The sequence below is a fragment of the Hetaerina americana genome, unplaced genomic scaffold (genome assembly GCF_022747635.1).
Source record: "Hetaerina americana unplaced genomic scaffold, ioHetAmer1.1.p SCAF_6, whole genome shotgun sequence".
Lineage (NCBI taxonomy): Eukaryota > Metazoa > Arthropoda > Insecta > Odonata > Calopterygidae > Hetaerina > Hetaerina americana.
This window is the reverse complement of record NW_027287205.1, coordinates 65842197-65866506: the sequence shown is the minus strand read 5'-3', so window position 1 is coordinate 65866506 and position 24310 is coordinate 65842197. Positions and strand designations below refer to the sequence as shown.

The following is a 24310-nucleotide window of genomic DNA, read 5'->3' as shown; positions in this document are numbered from 1 at the left end:
CATCGGAAATGGAAAGCACTGCGGTCTTGTATGTATGGGTGGCGTGGGGATTGGTGGGGGTCTTCATTTAGTTATTTACGACGTCGGACACAGGGAGGAGAGTTAAATTCGCGGTGACTGTCAAAGGGGAATTATTCTCACCGAATGTTCGTCACTGCCGCTTCGGAAAACGAAATGTTTTTTTTCCATCGCAGCCTTTCAACCCATCTGTTCACACCTGTGTGGATACTCACCAGGATCGACGAACAAACAAGAGCTCACCTTTCACAAACTTTCATTTTGATAAAACAAACGGTATTAGTTTACCCTGACGTCCGGGTCGAAATTGTGGTCTTTGTTTCTTTTTTTTTTGAGAAAAATATTTTCTAAAGTTAGGGCTTGCAAATATTTTAACATTTTTTTGTTTGTCACTTTTTATCTGTACCTTTCCCCAGAAAGTGAGTAAACTGTTCGTTCAAAGGCCTACATCTTTTGTTTGAGAATTATTTATTTCCCATGACATTAAAAAAAATAAAGATCGTAACAGAAAGAAAATGGATGTTTGTGATACTAATTTTTGGAAGAACATGTGCGCATAGAGTGACTCTCTCTATACGCATTCGTCCGTCGAGATTTGGGATCGTGTGGGAATGCAATAATTTTGTAAACGTGTTCATTCTTTACTTTTGAAGTGTCATGTTCCTCCATGTAGCTGAAACGATAAAAAGTACTAATTGTTGACGAAATAATGAATGACTTAATCATTTCAACGAATGGGCTCATCTGTCGTAACTTTTGCAATATAGCGTGCCAAAATGAAGGTAATTAAGGTAAATTATTCATCATATATCTTTGAAAAGCTTTAAGGTGAGTTCATGCATTAAATGCCCTTTGATTATCTTATTTTAATGCCCAATTTAACTTTTTCCTACTACTAAAGAATCACATTTATTTCGTTTTCTAGAGTTCAGTCTAAATCCTATAATTATCATGACAATCACTCAAGAATAACCGCTGCTTCCTGGCTGCCATTATAATTATTGCTTGATCATCTACAAAAATAGCCGAATTAATAATTTTGCCCCCCACTTTTTTCTCATCTCAAGCCCTTCTCGTTCCATCGTTCAAATTTCCTCGGCATACATGTCAGAAAGTACCTGCGAGAGTGGGCAACCACGTCTTACTCCCCTGCCGATCACTGCCCATCCTGAGACTTCCCATTGCCATTTGATGTTTGCACGGGGACGTCACAATTGCAATATGACGTGAATGAAAACAATATCTGACAGTAAAACTAAAAAAAATAGAAAATACTTAATAAACGGTTTAAGAGTGCAAGTTAAAAGGTTTAAAAGCAATAACAAATGCTTAAAGCGAGATTTTAAATGGAGAGTTTCCTGAGAAAGAAAATTCCAAAGCAGTCTAATTTGAATTTATAAATTATATTCATGTGCAAATAATTCGTGCAACGTTTTTCATCAGCTTATCAGGCTTAACCGTCTCCTATAATTCTCCTTATTCTCTCACGCAGTTTATAATTCATCCCTCAGGCGTCTCCCGTCATTTGCTTCTCGTATTATTTATCTCATCATGACTCATCCTCGTGCCCTCTCGTTATTTATTTATTCATTAGCATTTCTCACCAATTCTTAACCTTAATGTTTTCTTCCGGAATAGTGGTCATTAAAATACAGTGGAGATTCAAATGACAACCTTGAAACTCGCGTAGTTTTAGCCTCGTAATTCATTGAATGCAAAAGATTCTTAGTTATATTATTTTCATACGTACTCTCAATAGAATGTTCAAGTACATTGAAAGGTTACGATGACTCTAGAAATACTATGGCCAGTGGTGTCAATACTTGGTGTGCCTGATCTGGTCAAGGGGAGAGTCTTAGAGAAGTAAAGCTTTTGAGGAACTATCTAGTTCACATGTAAACTTGTTGGAGTGACCGAGATGACTCACCAACTTTCGTTAATTGACGAATTTCAATTTTTCTCCCCTTAACTGCCCAACAAAAAATGCTACTCTGTGTCGCCTGCTGCGAATGAAGCTGCCATGTTTACACTATTCCTGCACTATATTGTTGCTTTCCGACGCCATGCTGCTAACTGTGGGACACCATTCAAACCATAACTATCACTATTGCCAACTAAGAAGACAGCGGGACACCATTTTGAAATTTTAGCGTGCTTTCAAGGGTTTTACCTGATTCGCTCTTGTAATATGCCTCAGAATGTGACCAGAGAGCTCTCCTTTTCTCCTTGCCTTTGACGAAATACCGTCTTATCAATTCTTCGAGAGAGCTCTTTATTATCCATTGCATGTCTACTTTTTACTTCTTTGATCATCGTCTATATCCCTGCACCGTGTAAAAAGCCTTCATGTATAGATTTTCAAGAACCGTTTTTTTATTCTCTGATTACGATTATTTTCCGTTGGTAGCTCGTTCTTCCTTTCAGTATAAAGTATCCCTTGCTTTGCCCTAATCTAATATGCGCAGTGCGGTTAGGCAATAATTTATTCAACAAATTAAGAATTCTTCTCTTTCGGAAGAGATTGATTCGATCGCGAATAGTCCGGAAAAAATAATCCACCTGCAGATTCATGTAGATTCATGAGGACTAGTTGGAGCACGTTGGATATTGCGAAATAGCCAAAAATTGTCTTGCTCAAGGCAGCAAAAGAGTAGGAAGAATTTCACAATATACGGAGGTCAACTCGGTGCCGTGCTAATTGAGTTTTTAAAGCTAAGGGCGTGGATTTTCTGGCCTTAAAGGGAAGAGAATGGCGCCTCGGCAAAGTTTCGAGGATTTTTTTGCTCTTCAAAGTACCCCAACAGTAGAGGTCAATAAAGCACCTATGCGTCAATTCCGAGAAATACGCAGTATAAAAGCACAACATCCGCATCCGAGACGGAATCCGAATGTGCGACTTTTGATTTGGCTGAGAGCGAATAGAAGTAGTCAATTTTAATGAATCGCCATTTAAAAGATTGACTGTAATCCACTCTATCAGCTACGAATTTCATTTTCATTGCTATGTCCTATTATCTTTTACTCAGATAAAAAGTTTCTAAAAAATACGATTACTGAGTTTCGCATCCATTCGCTGATGTGTGATTAAAATGCTGACTTGAAAATCTTCAACGAATTGTAAACCAAACTCACCTAAAGTTCTTGTATAGCATGTAATTCATGTTAATTAACTTTTCAAATTAATACATTTGGTCATATCCATAGCTAGTGACAATGAACTGTACAGTTACACGCGATTTATTAGCAATCGAACGATTTCAAGTTATTCACTGCATCGTTGGGCACTAAATCTGGCACAAGTTCGATTAAAAATTGGGTGAATTTTCTTTATAATATATTTGAGATGATACTGGAATTTCAATGGTAATTCATCGAGTGATCACCATTTCATTCAGAATAGCACTCCTTCATGTATTTCCAGCATTGGAAAAGACCCTGGGATTGTTTTATCGACTCCGTAGGCTCAACTTATGCGTCGAAATAGCGGTATTTGTAGCCTCCTTTTTTTATTGCCACAGCTGTAAATTCGAGTTCGAATATTCCCTCATCTGTTCAATTTTTTGAAACAATATCCAAGGATTTGTTGCAAAACCTCACCTCACCTCACCGTCTCGTGGAAAAATGTACTCGAGGTAAATAAATTTTCCAGCAAAATAAAATTGTCATTTCGATAATGGGTGATGTAAAAAGTTGTTAAGATTAACGCGATATTTTTCAACCAATGGTTTATGAATTCTTTAATACGTCATTTTCAAGGATTGCAAGGAAGATGAAACTTCTTGGCGGTATACCCGTCGTGTACGGTCTATAATATTTTTTAATGATTCGGAGAAAGAAGAAAAATATTTTTAATAAATAAGTGCTATTAATTACAGCAAACGGATTTAACATAAATATCATAACCTAATAAATATGTGCAATAACTGTAGTATGAAAATATTTTTTCATTGAATAATATTTCCCATCCATAAAATGATTGCATATCACGTAGAAATGCTTCGAAAACATTTCATTTTTGTTTGTCAGTCTCCACCATATTTGTCATTTACCAAAACAGCTCTAAAAACGCGTGCGGAGGAAAGTGTATTACTACTATAAGCCCTGCGGAAACCTTCATCAAATCTGCAAGCCTGTTATTTCTGAATAATAAATAAGCAGGTTCATCCATTCATCGCAGTCATCACAAAAATTAACCAACCTTGTAGGAAAACCTTTCTGTTGACCAAAGCGAGTACTACTACGTTCACTAATGTTACACCTATATCTTTTCTTTCCAGACCGTTTTTCTACTCTTCTGGCCCATGTTCCTGACCAACAGGGCGATAATCTACCCCGTGGACCTCGACTACGTCGTGCCTTTATGGATGAACCACCTCATCCATACCAACATTCTAGTCCTCATCGCTCTAGAAGTCATCCTCTGCCCACACTATTATTCTGCGAGGTCCGAAGCCTTCCTCAGAATGTGTGTTGTTCCGGCGTGCTATATTTTGTGGTGAGTCTTGAGATTTTAATGATTGCAGAGAAATTTCAACTGCTGAAAAAATTTGTACCAATATTTTGAGCTATCATTCCCTGGAAAGAATAAGAAGAGAGGTTGTGAATATGAGCAGATGCTGTGATGCCGGACCCTTTTGTACCAAGGACAAACAATTGCTTTCAGAAGCATCGATAGGCCGGATTTTGTTGTCAGCGTGACTTTCGCGGAGACAACGTATAGTTTTCTGTAATATTATGAGACTAATTTTATTATCATTATCGGTAATCTACCGGTTAAGTTAGGTTTTTGCAAGGGCGCAAGCTCCAAAACGGTACAATGACAATTCCCTTGTCTCTCTTAACAATACATAACCTGACATCCCACATTACAAGAAGCCATCTTTATTTCCATATACTTTCTCCCCCCCTTCCTTCCGTCCAACATTCCTATCCTATTCCTAGCCCATTCTATCTTTACCTAACACTTTCTCCTCTATCGTAGTCTTTAACATCCAATTGTCAATCAAAATGCAATGCAACCAACATTACAACAATCCCCTCTTCAATTCCGCATACCTCCTTCCCCAATTCATTCCTTCTTAAATCCCCATTTTTACCCCTTCCCCGTTCGCCAAATGTTATCCCCTGTATTACAGCCTTCAACATCCGATCGCTAATCAAACTTCCCTATATCCATCTTTTCCGCCTCTCTTTGACTTCTCCCAACAATCCCCTCTCCTCCCTCACTAATCCTATTACTTCATTTGTTTTCCTTTCCGTCCACTTCACCTTCTCCATTCTTCTCCACACCCACATTTCAAAAGCCTCCAATTTACGCCTATCATCCTGCTTCAATTTCTATGTTTCCGCGTCATACATAACTAAGCTCCAGATCAAAATTTTGACGAATCTTTTCTCAACATCTTTACTCAACGTCGATATCATCAATTCCCTCCTCCTTGTGGAATCCTCTTTACCTAACGCGAATCTTCTCCTTATGTCCCTACTACTTCGAACATTTTGCTCAAAAATACTTCCGAGATAGGTAAACTGTTCCACCTGCTCTAGTTTTTGCCCTGCTATTTTAACGTTTAACTTAGCCTTTCTCTTTCTGGAAATAACCTTCGTTCTATTTATATTGATTCTCATCCCACATCTGTCGCACTGACTTTCCAATGCCTTCAGTTTCAAATACACTCAGTAATGCTTGCAACCCCTTGGCTGACTGACAAACTATAGCTTGATCGGTAAACCTAGCTGGTTTTATGAATTTCCCGCCGACTTTCATTCCCATCTCCAGTTCTTTCCTTGACTCTTTTACCATTTCCTCCACAATTATGCTGAACAGCCCCGGTGATAATGGAAACTTACCATCTTACTATTCCTCCACACTGCCCACCCGGACTATCCATCCAACACGCTCACATGAGCTGTCTGCCAACTGCACAGCTTTCTGATAAGTCTCTTATCCCTCCAATCTACTCCTATTTTCTTCAACACACCCATTAATGCAACCGAATTCACTCTATAAGACGCTTTTTCGAAATCTGCGAAATAGGCAAATGCATCTTTGCATTTCATTGCGATTGCATTTTATTTTCCTCTCTATTGGTGACTACATCACTGCAATGGTATCACTCGTGCATCTCTCTTTCGGAAACGAAACTGATCATCCCCTAAGCAATCATTTAACCTGCTCTCCATCTTCTTATTGATGATCCCGAGGACCATTTTAGCATATATAAAACAATTAAACTTTGGTGTCATTCCATTTTTGCGAGAGTAACTTACTTCATGTGTCTAATATTGAATATCTCATTAGTTCTTCAATTAACACAATCATTTCTATGAAATAGCCAAAGAAACGTTTCTCGCTCCGAATTGAAGGACTTACCAAGGCTGCTTAGTTACGCGAGCCTGGTTTTAGACATTTCTGAACTAATAGAAACAAATTAAGTCCTTGATTCGCCAGAGAGGATATAAAAAATATCAACTAAGTGGTGTTCAAAATTCAAGGTTACCCGCAGTTTTTTAAAGAGTAAAGCTTTGAAGTACTGTATTTTCATGCTACTCCCTTTAAGAGTTTATATAATGCGAGAGAGAGTTTATGGAGAGTCTTTGTGATGTGCGACCTTTTTTCAGACCTCTCTTGGAACCAAAGATAGCATTTTTTTTTTTTAAGTAATCTACCGGTTAAGGTAGGTTTTTGGACTGACCCAACTACCAAACAAATATTTTATTACTCCTAACAAAACACAAAATCAATCATCCTACTCTATATCAGGTCCCTCTTCATCTCTGAGTACTTCCTTCCTCCCTTCATCCCGTCCAACAACCCTATCCTGTTCCTTCCCTTTCCTCTTTTGCCCAACATTCTACCCTCTATCACAGTCTTCAACATCCCACTGCCGGTCAACACCCCCTTCATCCACTTTTCCCGCCTCCTTAGGATTGCTCCCAACAAACCCCTCTCTTCGCCCACCATACCAAGCACTTCCTCATTTGTTTTCTTCTCTGTCCATTTCACCTTCTCCATTCTTCTCCACACCCACATTTCAAAAGCCTCCAATCTACGTCTATCCTCCTGCTTCAATGACCACGTTTCCGCTCCGTACATAGCTACGCTCCATATCAAAGTTTTTACGAGTCTTTTCTTAACATCCTTACTCAAAGTCCCTGTCATCAACTCCCTCCTCCTTGTGAAAGCCTCTTTGCCTAGCGCAATTCTTCTCCTTACGTCCCTATTACTTTGACCGTGTTGGTCCAAAACACTACCGAGATACGTAAACTGTTCTACCTGCTCTAGCTTTTGCCCTCCTATTTTAATGTTAAGCTTGGCCTTTTTCTTTCTAGAAAATCGCATAACCTTTGTTTTATTAATATTGATTCTCATCCCATACCTGTCGCACTGAATTTCCAATTCACTAAGCAATGCTTGCAGCCCCTTGGCTGACTGACAAACTAAAGCTTGGTCATCAGCAAACCTAACTGATTTTACGAATTCCCCGCCCACTTTCATTCCTACCTCGAGTTCTTCCCATGCCTCTTTGATCATTTCTTCTGCGTACAGGTTGAACAGCAACGGTGATAATGGGCAACCCTGCCTTACACCCCTTCCTAACACTGCCCATCCTGACTCCCCGTTTCCCACCCTCACCTGAGCAGTCTGAGACATGTACAGGTTGCGGATTAGCCTCCTTTCCCTCCAATCTATTCCTATTTTCTGCAATATACTCATTAGTTTTTCCCAATTTACTCTATCAAACGCTTTTTCGAAATCTACGAAACAGGCAAATACCTCCTGGTTGTGTTCTATATTCCTCTCGATTAATAATCTCATTACTGCAATGGCATCACGCGTACCTCTCCCCTTCCTAAACCCAAACTGATCATCCCCTAAGTAATCATTTGCCCTACTCTCTATCCTTTTGTTTATGATCCTGAGAACAACCTTAGCTGCGTGGGATATCAAACTAATTGTCCTATAGTCCTCACATGACGTGGCCTTTACCTTTTTCGGAATAGGAACTAAAACTGATCTCACAAAGTCTTCCGGCCAGATTCCCTCCTCATAAATACTACGGATCAGCCCATATAGCCTCTTCCTCCCACATTTTCCCAAGCATTTCAAAAGTTCCACGGGAATGTTATCTACCCCCACGGCCTTATTTAGTTTCATCTCCCTTAATGCCCTTTCTATCTCATTGTCTAGTATGCCTGGACCTAAGCTATCTTCCTCTACGTCATGTTCCTTTTCAATGTCTAACTTTGTTGGTCTAAGCTCTTTACTATACAGGTCTTCTACATATTCCTTCCATCTCTCTTGGATCTTTCCTGCGTCAACTATTACCTTACCGGCCTTATCTCTAACTGCTATCGTTGATCTCCCTTTCTTACTTCCCGATAAAGATTTAACTATGCTGTAAAGCGCACCGATTTCCCCCTTCCTCTGCAGATTTTCCATATTCTCGCACTGCGTCTTCCACCATGCTTCCTTTGCTTTATTTGTTGCCCGCCTCAATTTATTGTTCAATTCTTTGTACTTCATTTTGCCTAATTCTGTATTTATATTCTTCCATTTTCGCCGCTCATCCATTTTTGTAATCATCTCATCCGTGATCCATGGTTTACGAGTCCTTTTAGCGTTAACGGTTCCAATAGTGTCTTTTGCCGCTTTAGACAACCCTTTTTTGATACATTCCCATTTTTCTTCAATAGTACTTAGCTCTTTACCGTCCTCCATGATTTTCTCTACCGCCTGTTTGTATTCCTTTCTTTTCAACCCATTTAATGCTTCTACATTCCATTTTCTAACTCGCCGCCCCTGCCTTATCTTTTTAAAACGTACGCTACATTTCATAACAACTAAATTGTGGTCTGAGTCCGCATCCGCTCCCGGGAAGCTGTGGGAATTTATCACACTGTTCCTAAACCTGTGTCTAACCAGGATATAATCTAGCTGATATCTTCCCGAGTCACCTGGCATTTTCCATGTATACCTGCGTCTTTTGTGGTGTCTGAACCAAGTGTTGGTGATAACTAACCCCTGTCTCCTGCAGAACTCAACTGCTTTCTCCCCGCGGTCATTCCTCGTGCCTAAACCGTAGTCCCCCACCTCATCACCATCTCTTCCTTCGCCTACTGTCGCATTCCAATCCCCCATCACTATCAAATGTTTCCCTGCAGGAACACATGCAATCATGTCCTCTAACTGATCGTATATCCTATCGACCTCTTCTTCCTTATGGTTGCTCGGTGGCATGTATACCTGTATAATAACTAAGTTCGTCGGTTCTGCTTTTATCTCCACTAGTAGTATTCTATCCGTTACCTGCTCTATGTTGACTACGCTTCTTCCTACCTCTTCATTTAATACTATGGCGACCCCTCGTTGGCTCTCGTCCCCACCGCTGTATATTATTCTATACTTATCACTCCAGTAATCCCCGCTATCTTTCCATCTCACCTCGCATAGACCTAAAATATCTATATTTCCCCTTTCCATCTCTCGCTTAACATTCTCCAATTTCCCCGTCCTCATCATTGTCCTAACATTCCACGTTCCTATTCTAACTAATTTGGTCTTCTTCTCCTGCGTCTTCTGTCCTGCTGCTGCTGGTTTTCCCTTGCAAGGGTTTCGTGGGATGACGACCGCGGAAGCCTTGCCTCCCCCGCTGCCGGGCACGACACACGGCCGATTGGGCCGAGCCCCGTGGTTGCCAGGACTCAAAATATCTCTATTGTCCATCACATTGTTCTTGGGAATGATAATTGAGGTGGTTTCCCGTTGCCTTCCTCAATAGTGTTTTTAACGTGACACCATCACTTACTGGCCGCCCCACTGGGGTCAGACGCCATTGCAGCCGCCTCACTGAGGAACAGACGCTGCGTGGACTACCTTTCGTCTGGCTCCTAACCTTCGACCTATCTGGCATGGGTGACCCTACCAGGAGCAATTTTTATTACTCCCGCCAGTACAGCTCTAGGGGTCATCGGAACGCACAAGCCCTTCCACCACGTCAAGGCTGTAGTCCGGGGAGGGAAGATAGCATTATAACACTTCAAATTCAAATCTTCCACTTCCAGTTCTCCGTGTTTAAAACGATAAAGAGTATTGTTTTATCCCGCCCAAGAACGGAAGGAGCACATTCTCTGGCTAATAAAAAGTGCAAAACGTATGTTCTTCGTCTCCTTTGATAAGAATGAGGGCTTTGCAATTGTGACCTCGGGTTGATAATTGTTTAATTATTTTTTTAGTCTCCCTTTTTTATTTGAATGCTTTATGTTCCGGCACTCTCATAAAAAAATAATGAAAATTAGGAAATAAAACTTTTAACCTTGATGCAAGGTGTACGCGGAGATGCAAATTCAAACTTCAGCGTCGGATGCGGACTCAACTGGAGCGGATTCGTGCCACTCACGAAGAAGAGATAGTTCTCAACCGAAGGTCCAACTAAAAGGAATGTGTTTATTCAAAAATACTTTGCGGTTTAAATTATTATCGAAAAAGCATTTGGTGGGAGGTGATAAAATACGATTTATATTTTTTAAACTCACTGTGCTAACATTTTTTCTGTTTGCGTGAATCTGAGATGAACATTGAAGTTATGGTAAAAATATAACAGATATTCCATCAAAAAATTATTTTAAAAACCGAATAATGAACAATTAGGAAAATTCCCCATCATCTAAAATAGTCATCACGAAAATTGGTTGACTTCAGTCCATCACTATTCCCTCAGTCAAAACTGAAACCATTAAGCCCTTGTGGATGTTTTCTCTAACCTTTCTTTATTTGGCTTACCTATTTCTCCCTTAGCCTTCCTCGTCGAGCTACCCTCCTATACGCAACAAATGTGCCACGCCTCATGATGTAAACAACCTCGCTTCTCTTTCTCATCGTACCATGTCAACTTTTACACTTATTCCCTCTTCAATGCCTCACGATTGCTTACTTTATCTTTCCGTTTGATATTCTCCTCAAGCACCATGTTTCGAAGGCTCCTATTCTTTTCTGGTCTGCCATTACGTTCGGCCATGTCTCTGATCCATAGAAGGCCATTCTCCATACGAATGCTTTCACGTAATGCCTCCCTATTCGTATGCTCATCTTTTTTTCGTCAAGGTGGATGCCTCTTTTTGGTAAACGCCTTCTCCGCTTGACCTATTCTTAACTTTTTCCGCTTGTTTTCAATTTACCTCCTGTTGACGCAAAATCTGCTTACACATTATCTCTTCCGCATTCTAGGATTTAGGATTTCTTTAGGTTTACCTTCATATTATGTCTGTAAAGTACTTGGCCTATTGTGTTCAATAATGCCTGTCTTCTTGGTCATACGCTACAACCGTGAAATCATCTACAAAATGGAGCACCTGAACTTTTCCCCCAAACACTACCATTCTATACATTCCTATAATTTGCCCTTATTTTATTGTCTCTTTCAATTGAATGTTGATTAGTGCTCGTGATAATTGCATTCTGATATCAGTTTTTAATTTATTTTTGCTTATATATTTCTTCTTTCACTTGCACTGTAGTGACTCGGTCCTCATCGATTGATGGATTTTTCTTCAGCCATCGCAATCCATGTTAAGTAGGCATTTCCAGCAATTTGATCAACTTTTTTCACTTGAAAATGTGAAAACCTTATCAAAGACCACGAATGTTACATGCATTGGCTTCTTGACGAGTATCATTTTTTTCTACCAGCATCCATGGGCAGATTATAGTTTCACTCGTTCCTCTATTTTCCCTGAACCCAAATTGGTTTTCTAACTGGTTATCGTCATTTTTTTCCCCTCTCGCTGATAATTTTTATTAATATTTTAGATGACATGGCTATAGGATCAACTTCCGTTGTTCCTCATACAGGTTCCTGTACCTACCTCCTCGATTTCTTCGGAATTGCGGTTCATCACACTATTATCAATGTTTCTGGTACTATTTCATATTCCATAGATCTCATTGATTATTCCAAAGAACATTTCCATATTTGAATGTCCGAGCGTCTCTATCATTTCTCCCCTGGCCCTCTCTCCTCCCAATACCCGGAGTTTCTTTAATTCTTTCATTTCACTAACGACTTTATTTCTCCGAACGCCTGAATGTCGTTCGTCTCCGTCCACTTCGTTCTACTCTTGCATCCGAATGTTCTAATCCTTGATACAGTTATTCGATGCACCCCTTTCATCAGTTTCCCTCACCTTCACATTCTATTATCATATTCTCATTCACATATCAGATTCTGTGGCCTTCCTTTCGATTCGAGAAATTCCCCATACGAATAAATAATATTTGTTTCTTGAAACCAATTTCGCATTCTTGCAAACACGGCGATACTAAACTACTTTATCATGCAAAATACGACCAAGTCAAGTATGTTTGATGTTACATTCTACAGGAAAGTCAAAGTTACTCTAATATTTCGAAACAAAATCGCGGATATTGATAATTACTCGCAGTTGATGGTAATACGGTTAAGCAGTCAACGCGATGGAAAGAAATGAGCATGTAAGAAGAGGAATCCCTTGTATAGAATACCCTTGTACACGTCGGCCGACTTATGCGCAAGGAAAACTGCTTTGCAGTCCACCCGTATAGCAACCACACTAGTCTGTACCTTGAAATCGCCCAGAGGTGTTGAGCTCCCGTGTTGGACACTTACCGGAGGACAACTCGGACACGGTCTGCATTTGTTAACAGATGATATCATCGCTTACGGCGTATGTTGCAATTTTATCGCAAGGGAGAGCGATAGCCTACTTTTTGGGCTGTTATCACCTGAAAATTCAACCTCCGTATGTATGAATTAAATGTCAACTTTTATCATAGGCTATGTTCATAACTAGGTTAAAAGCATAGCTTGGCTATTTTCTCTAAACTATTATTTCATGGCCAAGAATGATCTTACTATTTCGCATCAACAACTTTAATCTTCTGTGGCCTAGGCTGGGAAGATAAGAAACGTTGATCACATTATCTGAGTAATTGGCTTGAAACGACTGCAAAAACTATTATTTTATTAATCTAATATGAATATCGAACAATATTTATTGGACCAGCTGGACGTCCTTGCGTGGAAGAGAGGTTGGCAACCAAGCCTCTAAATAAACATTAAATTCCCATTTTTAATAATTCACTACGAGTTTCCTCATCATACTCCAAGAATTTAGCTCAAAATATTTTGAAATCCAGCAAGTAATAGCAGATTTAATCACCAGAATATTAGTTCTCAGTAATCGTCGTTAATATTTTGGTGGGAGGCTTTCTTCCGACTTGGAGATTCGTATTTCATCGCGAATCATTATAATTATTTTTTTTATTTGAGGTGAGGAAAATATACCTGTGTATATAAGTCAAGTTTTTGAAATTGATGGCTTATTGTAGAAATCATGAAGCTATTTCAGTCATACCTTTTATGACGTTGTTGACTAGTACCAATCAATTGCGAGACTTCATTTGACGCGTGTTCCGTGTATTCTCCGCCAGCAAAGTATTCCGAGAGAAATTCTAGTGACAGCTAAATTATATTTTATGAAAAAACTGAAAAAATTAAATGTCTTTCATAAAAAACTGAAATGATTGACAATTGTCACTCTAATTCTCTGAATCCTCTAAATCCTCCAACAAAGACCAAATTCTTATGATTATATTTATGTTCGCCTGAGAAACTTAATCGAATTATTTAGGTTTTAAAAAACTTCAGTCACACAATTTCACCCAATTCCGCGTAACAGACTATAATTCACGTCATTCAGTTTTCCATTTCAGCAAACACGCCTACAATTTTCACAATTATTATAATTTTTCCCTCTCTATTATATATTGCCAAACTTATACTTACACCTAATTTTTATTACATCCATTATAGCCAACCACACTCATACTATACAGTGCTATCTACCTAAATCAGCCCATTTGACGTGATGAACATGCCCCTATTCTCTGGCTTCGATTTGATGGATAGACTGTTTTTTCCAGTCTCGGTAGCTTAAGGGAGTTATTCATGAAACTTTCGCACATGATTCTCAAGTTGAAAATGTTGCTTAAATCACTGGATATTCAAGAATTAAAAAATTCTGTTTAATATTTTTGACGAAAGAGAACAGAATACGTACTGCAGCTAAAGTTCTAGATTTCAAATAAAATGCAATCAGAGTACTTGAATATTGTCTTGGCTTAGAATAGCAAGAAATTAAAAAAATCAATTTCCAATACTTTATCACAAAAATAAATTACCGACCAAATGCTTACAAGACAATTATCATATTAAAATAATAGTACGTATTTTTAAAGTGTTCATCTCTCAAGCGTTCATCCACTCCTGCGACAAGGATTTCTAACCCGCTGTGGACTGGTAATGTGCGTGCGAGAGTGTGTGGAACAGAAAGGAAAACAATAGAAATTTAGAGCATTCGAATATGTCAGATCTGGCCGATTAGGATGGAATGGGTGTGATATGAAAGTTTTAATCCGAATAAGTTGCTCTGACCGACGCTGCGAGGTAATGACTTTTTTTTCCAAGGACGTTATGTCAATTAGAGAGGGAGCGTGAGAAAAGAAGGAATTACCTTTTGTAGATCTCACGGAAGAGAGTAAGTTAACTCGGAAATTCCATAAGAGTTTATATAGTATAAGGGGAACAAGGAGTGATCACCTTGCAATTCTTATGCAACAACGTAGAGTGATATGCAATTATCACGTTAGTTCACCATGTCCTGTACCGTTTTGCGATGGAAATACGATATATAATTAGAATTCAACATTTCGTAGGGAAATGCTAAGACGTCATTAAAATCGCGATGTTGACATAAGAACACTTTTGCGTCACGCTATTTACAATGAAGTGTTTAAAATCTCATAGTCCTAATTCTACTGATGAGGACAATCCAACAAATGAGAACTTTGCTATCTTTCGTCGATACAGGTAGCTGATATGCTAAATATCTTAGAAAATATTTGAATGAATCAAAGTAACAATTTTCATTTGGTCAATTGCGGAAAATTCGTATTTCAGTCATCTAAGATTGGAAAACTACCGATTCTTCGAATTCGAACAGCCCGGTATAGAAATAGCACATTAGTTGAAAGAATAGATTTAGATGAAGCTCAGTAAAGGAAGATCCAGATTCGATTCTCAGTAAAAACAGTTGCATATTGTTTAAGGTATGATTGATACACCCAAATATATGTCATTAGTAATAACGTGCTCGTAGTTGTTTTTCTGCTCAGAACTTCCATGTTTAGATGTGCAATGGACTGGGTTTATGTCGGAAAGTAGTCGGATCACTTTCACCACAGCGCTCGTGAATCGCTCCGGGGAACCTTCACCTGTAATCAGCCACTTTTCCTCTGGCTCGCAAGAGGGCCATTGCTCGGCATTGCAGCTTTTCCTACTCCTCGAAGGTCAACCTTTTTCCATGGCCTCGGGCCAAGTTCATCTGTTGCGTCATTTCGCTTTCATGTACTATACTTACGCCAGCGAATGCGATTACTTGTTCGCCAGGGTGTGGGGCTCTTGAAAACACAGGCATGCGTGTTTTTTTTTCGATAAACCCATGCTGATTACAGTATCGATCGTTGGCGATTGTCGCCTTAATAGACAGTTGTTCATTTATTTTCAGAAAGTCATGAATGCCCAAAAGAATTTGGCTTGAATAATGACATTTTCGGCCCACGCGCTAAAAACACAAGCAGTCAATAAATAAATGAATAAACTAAATTAAATACACACAGATCTAATGGCAGTAGGTAATTGGAAAAAAAATAATTTTCGGTTGTTATGTTAATCAAATAATTTTTCCGTTAAAGAATGAATATATAAGGTTACAATAATTCACTCGCGTTTGTCTCTCCGTCTTATTATGGCATTGACTTTCACTAGAAAAAGGGACCTTTAAAATAAAATAGCCTGCAAGTAACATAGACAAAAATACATACATAAAAAACTGGGTATAATTTAATTATTATAATTTTTTCTTTTTAATATTATTTTCCAAATACACGAAGCATGATGGGCAGATATAGTCGGAAGATCCTTAAAATTCCTTCAAAAGAAATACCCCGTAGCAACTATGAACTTATTATGGACTTCAAAATCATGGAAAATGTCTCAGAAGTAAACAAAAATTTCCCGAAAAACAAAATAATTCTCATGAAAAAAATGTTACACTTATCAAGTATGAAATTCGAAACTCATCTAGTGGTGGTACTATTAGTGATAAATTGCCTCCTACAAGTATTAAAAGTATAGTGTATGCGGTACTTGTATACAAGTATCACAATAATAGCTTACTAAGCATTATTACCCCCACTCAATCCTCGTAATAATTCTCAATCCGTTGCCAGGGCAAAGGGCAGGGAGTGTCAGGTCATCAGCCACAAAAAACATGTGAAGATGTCTGAATGGGGGGTAGATTTTCATCCGCTGTATTTTTCATTGTCTTTGTTGCTGGTGGGCATCCCTCTCAATAAATCCTACTTGCCCTTTTATTTTAAGTAATTCAATACGAATTGTAGTAACTGGGTACCGAGAGCTCCAGACAATACTTGATAAAGGCCATAGTGGGACCCAAAGAAATAACTAGACGAATAACGGCTACCGAGTACAAGAAATGAAACATTTCAGATTAGCTATCAGTTAAAACAATACAAAAAAATTACCCGAGCTGCATTGCCTTGGGTTAATAGATATTAGATCAATCCTTGTTTAACCCTAATGTTTCCACTGATATGTATATGTGTTCACCAGTGTCAACGTCCTTTTCAGGGATTTTAACTGGATGATTTTTTTTCCCATTGCTTCATTGCTTAAACACTATCCCTTATTCTTTCCACCTGGTGCTTCCACTCTCTGCCACACGCCTTTTTGATGGATTGAGGGTATTTGTGCATATGTATATGAACTAGGTACTCGTGGTCTAAGTAGAAACAAAATTTGACCCAGAAAGAAGGCTAACATGAAAGGGGACTGGTTACAGGAGCAAATTAGAAATTATTTATGGATAAAATAATCTCAAACAGAGCATATTCCTATTTGTATGAAAATATAATGCGTGAAAGAGAGAAAATATCCTCTCATACAACTGAAAAAATGAATGTTCTTTCTATGCAAATATACTTGTATACGATAAATCTTTCCTTGTCACCTCATGTAAACTATGGAACTCTGTGGCTGGGCATGTAAAATTCACACATTTGTTTGATCATGAGGCTACGGCTGGAACTGAAATTGTCTTGAATATCAAATGACGTCCGTATAAATTATTATATTAATTTTAATTCTTCCCCATACAAATTTTGAATGTCAATTTTTCAAAGCGTTGTAACCATCTATCAGCGATTCAATTGTGACGACATCATAATGACCACGTCTGAATTATTTTCTATGGGAATTCATTTTTTTTATGAAATAAATATACTGTAAACTTATCATGCAAGGAGGAAGAAGAAGATGATGCACCATGTAATGGTTGACTTTGACCCATCGGGAAGAGCAAAGGTGAAACTCAGGGACAAGGGATAAATACTAAAAGAATAAAAATTAAACTGCGACTGCTCGCGTCCTGGCCTTGGGAGCGGATGTTTTTTTGGTCGCGGAACGATTTTTTAAGAGCGGAGTTAACGATACTGAATGACCTTGCCCACAGAGGCGCTCGAAAAGACTATAGATGAATTAGAAAGGACGTTATTCGACACGAGATGGCTGATGACTGAAAAACAATGCCTGGATGGGAGGTACGAGAAGATAAATAAAAAAATTGTTGCATTACTATTAGCAGCAATATATCATATTATTAGGTTTTTGATGGATCTTGGCATTATACTCTACTGTATCCCCCCTGGCTTCAAATACTCAACAGGAAACAACATATTCTTAGACCCCATGTTATAAACTACAAAAAGTCATTCCTTAGCTCTGCATGTTTCCTTGCTTTCGTAGTATTTCTCCCCTCTATTCTTTAGCATCTGATTGCCTCTCTGTATCTCTCGCATCCGCTTGTCCCGCCATCCTACAATTTTATATGCATATTCGTAAGATATTCCTCAGATTTCTCGATAAATAATATTTCATTCAAAAGGGGAAACTGTTATATGAGTCGAACAAAGGTAACTGCTGTTCATTTCAGGGTAACTCTCGTCTGCTTTTCTAATTAGGAAATTGACAATTAGGTCCATTTAGTATGAGGAATTTCCCTAGATGATTATTCTACCATTGTCTCATTGATATATACTTTTTCCTGTTCGAATCAGAAAGATTTTGTATTCACCCTGTCTGTTACATGAACTAGTTCCCGCCTTCGAAGTGGTTACAATTGTTGCTACAATTGACAACTTGATATGCTGTACCACAGTTTGTGATCACGAACATTGCCATCCATTTCGAATTACTGCTGATTTCTTTAGGCATCGAGTTATGTTAGATGCCGCGGCGAGATATATCAGCCTTTCTTCGAGTCATAAACAATAACGCCGCGCGATCCTGTTAGAGCCTCGCAACGAGGAAAAGATCTTGTGGGCGTCCAGGTTAGGCGTCGCCATCTGCTCACTAACTTCTTAACTAAATTGAAATGTTCACGCTGCGCGGCAATTCAAATCGATTACAAGGTTGAGATGACTTTGAATATACGTACGTAACAAAATTCGACGGCCCTTGAGTTTACTGTGCCAATTACACGCATTCAGATGAACCTCCCAATTAACCACAGCCAAGAAGTTTTTTTAGGAAATATTCAATTACTTAATTGATTTTTTCAAATTGTATTTTTTAATTTAAATTTACTTTCTCACGATGGGTGAAATTTATATGCAACTTGACTAGAAATGTTCAATATGTTTTGTAAAATTCGGTTTCAATGAAACTAGTCCTAATGAACTGTTTCACTGTATAAAATTTCTAAACCATTTAATCGAAAACAAACATGATGATCTGATTGTTTGCGTGGATATACGATTTTGAATCTGTTTAAGTGTAAATTTTGTTTGGTTAATATTAATTGTATGTATGCAAGATTTGTGAAATATGTACCGAGGGATTAATTTCTGGAAATTACCTTATGTATGAATTACCTTTAATGGGCGGCAAAATAGAAAGTTCTTTAACTTGGTATTTTATCCTCGTGTCAACGATATTTTCACTTAAAGACCTTTGCGGAAAAGTTTCTCATTAATTAAATCGTTAGTTTCCGCTCATAGGATAGGATCACCCACGATAGGTTAGCAGATAAGGTAAGGTATAAAGGACATATTTTCATTGTCGTATTGTCATTTCTTTACAGAAGAATGTCCCTCTGATCTCAAAAGTATATTTCAAACTTTTTACCATAATCTAAGTTTTAATTCTAATTTACAGATAAGCATGTTTTTTTTCAATAATTCACAAAAAAGAGAAAGTGAAAATTATCGAAATTAAGCCATTAATAGGGAACGGAAAAGCTTCAACTTGTTCCTTAGGCAAATTTTTAAAATCACAACTTAATAAAGGCTGAAAGTCTGTCATTATGTACATATTATATCTGGACTTCGCCTGCCGATCAGGAAGTCTGACAACCGTCGGCGTTTGAATTGGAAGGGTGAGGAAGGGCATGAGGCAAGAACGTCTCTGTTGAAAGCCGAAGTGGTTCCATGCCACACGTTCTCTACATATACCTAAAGCATTTTATGCGCCATCTTTTCAGTGGAAAGAGGATAATCGGTAATTTGGCCTGCCGTTGGAATTCCCTTGTGCCCAACCGCTACAAAGTTACAGAATCAAGGCTCAATTTGGCACCCTTGACCTAAGGGCTAGCAGACGGAGGAGAGAACCAACCAGATTGGTCATGCCTACTGCCGATAACCTACTTGTAACACACCCTTGTCATTAATATCTTTTGAGATTTTTTTTAACCTTTCCACTTTTTCTGTGTAATATACTCCTAGAAGAAATCTTTTTTAATGCGGCGAATCTTGACTGCCTTATTCTCTCCAATACGCTATTTCAGGGAATTGCACAATAAATATAAAAGTTAATTGGGACAAAAACACCTCATTCTCAAATGAGAACAAGTCTCTATAAATTTTATAGGTATTATTTAGAGTTCTGTAGAAATACGGCTTTCCATTTCAATAGTATATCAAATAGAATATTGTCTATAGGTATTACTGATTCTGGATACATATAGTATTTTGATTTATCGATTGAGAAATAAATGTCATTCCTCTAATCACAATATCGTGGGCAACGTGTATAAAATTATTCCCTTATTTTATCTGAATACTTTGTAAAGTTGCATAGTCTTGGGTAAGTGGTCAAAAGCCCAATTACTTTGACCCTTAGAGAGAGTTTTGACCATTTTCAAGTTTGTTTCATTCCAACGTCTATCGGTTAATTTGGTGACAGGGTCACTCACAGGTCGAATGTATTGAGAGAGAGTCCTTGTCGGTGCCATAAAATTGTAGCTTTATGACATGTCCCACGTGGCATTTTGTCTGTATTTGGAAGGTACGTAGGCGTACATACATAACCACATTGATATGACTTTATTTGCAAACTCCACCTTTTATCCCCCCCCCCAATTCAATCCGCACGATTAAAATTACAAGTTACCACCGAAATCATAATTAATAGAAAATACTTGCAAAGATAATGAAAGGCAGTTCTGTTTTAAATTCATTGAATTTACGGAAGAACGAAGTTCAGAATAGACTATGTAAATCTTTAATTTAGAGTTTAGATGGGGAGGGGTCCAAAATGGTATTCTTTATTGTGCATTAGACCATTTGTAGAAATATTGTAAATATTTGGAGTTTTTATATATTTAAGGTAGGCTTAGGCTAAGTCTTCAGATAGTTGGTAGCTCAAGAAAGGCGCAGTACCGATTTTTTCTCCCCAGAGTGACTAGCTTTCAATTTTCAACACCCTGAATTTGAGAGAATTTTTCCCCTTTCTGGTTTCAAAGATTATTCGGATAAGATAAGACTAAGACCAGCCTGTAACGCTAATATAAACCATATCCCTGACTTTGATCCTTTTCACACAACCTTTATCTGTCGCATTCCTCCATCGTCCCTATTCAACCCTTTGGTGTTTAAACTGAAATCTGAGTGGTTCTATTTTATTATCACTCATTGCGGATGTTGTTTATATTTTGGCTATTCATCCAATGCAATTGAAAATATGCTGTTTTCAGACATATTGATTCAATGAACTCGGATTGGTGGTGCTATTTCTGCCATGGAGAGAGAAGTGTGACCAGTCAAGGAAGAAAAAGTTTCCGTGACCACCCTAATTTCAAGGCCCTCCGCGGGTAGTAACGGGAAGTAAATGTAATGTTAAATGCACCATTTGTACTGACGTTACATGTCTGCCGCACAAGATCCCCGGCCAGGCTGATCAATCCGGATTTTATGTTACCCTCCAACCCTCATGCCTTTCCTTTGGAACATATGTGGCTACTCTCGAGAAAGGTAACCGTGCCATAACCGAACGCAAGACGCTATAATCAAATCTCTTTCATTTACAGCCTCCTCACCACAAACATCGTGCGCGGGACATGGCCTTATCCTCTCCTCGGTATGATCGGTCATCTGGGGAGGTTCCTCTTCTTCGCATTCTCTTTCTGCGTCGTGTGGCTCTCCACCCTGGCTGGCGAGAGGATTAACGCCAAACTATGGGGTGAGTTTCTCAGCAAGGTCTTGTATCGCGAGCGATGGATATGACGTTTTACCCCCTCACGCATCTACTGCGGCCACTTTCAAGGAAGTTGGCACACTGCCAAGAGGGAAAATCTCAAGCGGAAACCTTAAAAAGTTTCTGCCCTGGGATTGAATTTACTTTGTTTCAGCTAAAATCTTGATTGTTTTCTGCTGTCACTGAGCATCGTTGTTCACTTTCTCTTTACTTTACTTTGCAAGAAAATCGATCTATTTTTTTCATCCTGCTTTGAATCGTTAATTTCGGAACTCGTTATCGACTCTTGTGCTAATGTTGCTTCTTAAACGTTCCTTTGATTAAATCATAGAAACACAGCCTTGAAATATCGCTAATAATTCAATATTAATAACATGATATTAATAATATATAATACATATTCATATTATAATATACTAATTTAATATATATTAATAAAATACGACCTTCAAAATAATAATGGCGACAGGATAAAAATACTCACAATCTTATTATTACAGATTTATTCACTTATTTCACGAGAATAATCATTATTCTCATCAGGTGAACAGTCAAAAAATGTTATACAGATGCATTCACTTTATATACATAATAATTTAAGATATCTCACAAATCGTTAACTTAGTCCAAGATTCATAACTTGGGATGACAAAGGTATGGATACATTATTAAATGTAATTTGTGCAGCTGATTTGATTCGGTCAAATTAATGAAATATCCTGCGTTTTGTTTCGTTCAGGCTATGCAAGACAGCTCGTACATTAGAATCACCTCTAAATCCCATAACAAATTTCATAAATGATGAAGTACTCTCAAATTCCGGAGAAATAATTTCAATTAGCAACTCTTTTCCGATTTGTGACATTAGAATAAGCGAGGTGTATGTTACCTCGCTTAATTTTTCTCGTTATTAATTCAACGGTAAATAATAGCAAATATTATAGCAAATATGAGTGAACCTCTAATAGACCTTCGTCCCTGTGCGCAATGACTCCTCCTCTAGGATGTAATTTTAGGACTCCATTTTTACTTTAAGAATAAGCCAAATAGAATGAAGTAAATAAAAATACGGTTGACAAGAGTGGGATCAAAACTTGTCTTGATTTCTTTTCTCAATCTGGTCACTGTTGAGAACTCCTATTTTCTCAACTAGACAAAACAGTGGAACTATGGTAACATCCTAGTTTTATAAGGGAATCGTATTCCTGTGTTATTACAACAGTTTGAATCAAATAAGCAAAGCAAGAGGGAGATGAATTTCAGTGTACATCACTGTTCCTAAAGATATTTTTTTATCACATAGCTGTAAAATGTAAAAATATTTTGAAGACTTTAAATCAGACTTTTGACTTATTATTTGGTTTTAGACAGCTGGGAATGCCAGTCCTATTGATTTCCATTTGTAAAATGAGTGAGAGATATCGCAATATCGCCGAGGGTGCTGTTCTCGTGGGGCTGCTTCTCTTGAATGAATGCCTTATATTGACTTATAAAGTGAATAGTACATAATTTCACCGATATTTTTTTGAGATTCATAATTACGCCTGTCCAAAATAAAGTATTTACCAACTCCCAGGATCCACACGTGAAAGTTATTCACGGCATGTGAGAGTTTTATTAGTTTTCATTAACAATCACGCAGAAAATTCTTTACCAATTATATAATTTTTTGAGAAAAGGTTTATGAATTTAAGCTCGCAGTCTGTGAATCTTACGAAATGTTTTACTAGAGACCTAGCCGGGAAAATGCCCGAGGCTATGCTTCAGGCCCTCAGGTACGCCACGGTAATGTTAACTTTAAGATAGTTCTGTCATTATTCTATTCAACGGAGTGCATGACGATGGGAATAATATAAATTTCGAATCATTATAGCATAAAACAATCCGTATTATTTTTACACTGGTGGCTTCCAGCTGAGGCACGATTCGTAAATAATTGTAATACGTTGTTCTCTTTTTTTTTGTTCACAGGTGAAAGGAGTAAGAGCAAGATGGCACAACAAAGCTCCCACGAGTCGACAAAGATACGTTGATTACTACCTATCAATATTTTGTTAATTTTGATACTATACATTTTATTTGTTTATACAAGCTTATTATTTGATTGTAATTTTGTAATAAAAAACTAAAATTTGTTGCCCTAATCTGGAAGTTTAATTACCACCACCTTTGTGGATACCTCATTTCTACATGCTTTCATGAAAAACGACCGTGGTTTAGGGCAAATCAAAGTCTGGGATTTTGAGACAATTCCGACGTCGTATTCGATGACATTGCGGACCAGACATTCGTAATGAAAACTAACAATTTTGTTCACTTTTAGCCATTACATTTTATTTTGTATTTTATCTGCGTCATCTCTAAAAAGGGTAAAATTTGTTCAGTTTGTTCTTTTTTACGCGAGGTTTTCAAAAAAAGTACTTGTTTTCTGACAATAAATTCAGAGAAATTTCCCTCACTACAAAACAATTACTATTAATGGTAACGCTCTAAATATATAATTGGTTAAAACAAATCTCACGATGAAATTTTGTTGGTAAAAGCGCAATAAATCCATACCCAATGGAGTGCAACCTCGGCGATGCAGTAAGCTTTAACTTGTCTTCAGCTCCCCGCAACTGTGGTATTAATATTTACATAGAATA

The 24310-nt window shown here is 38.0% G+C and overlaps 1 protein-coding gene across 1 annotated transcript in view; it reads left to right on the top strand.

The window, feature by feature from the left end:
• Positions 1–23809, top strand: part of LOC139695287 (androgen-dependent TFPI-regulating protein-like) — a 63272-nt gene extending 39463 nt beyond the window's left edge. Inside the window, exons 3-5 of the mRNA XM_071593984.1 lie at positions 4296–4513; positions 21499–21650; positions 23637–23809. Of these exons, the coding sequence (XP_071450085.1) occupies positions 4296–4513; positions 21499–21650; positions 23637–23698 (432 nt within the window). The 3' untranslated portion in view covers positions 23699–23809. The remainder of the gene's footprint in view (positions 1–4295; positions 4514–21498; positions 21651–23636) is intronic.
• Positions 23810–24310: the final 501 nt, after the last annotated feature.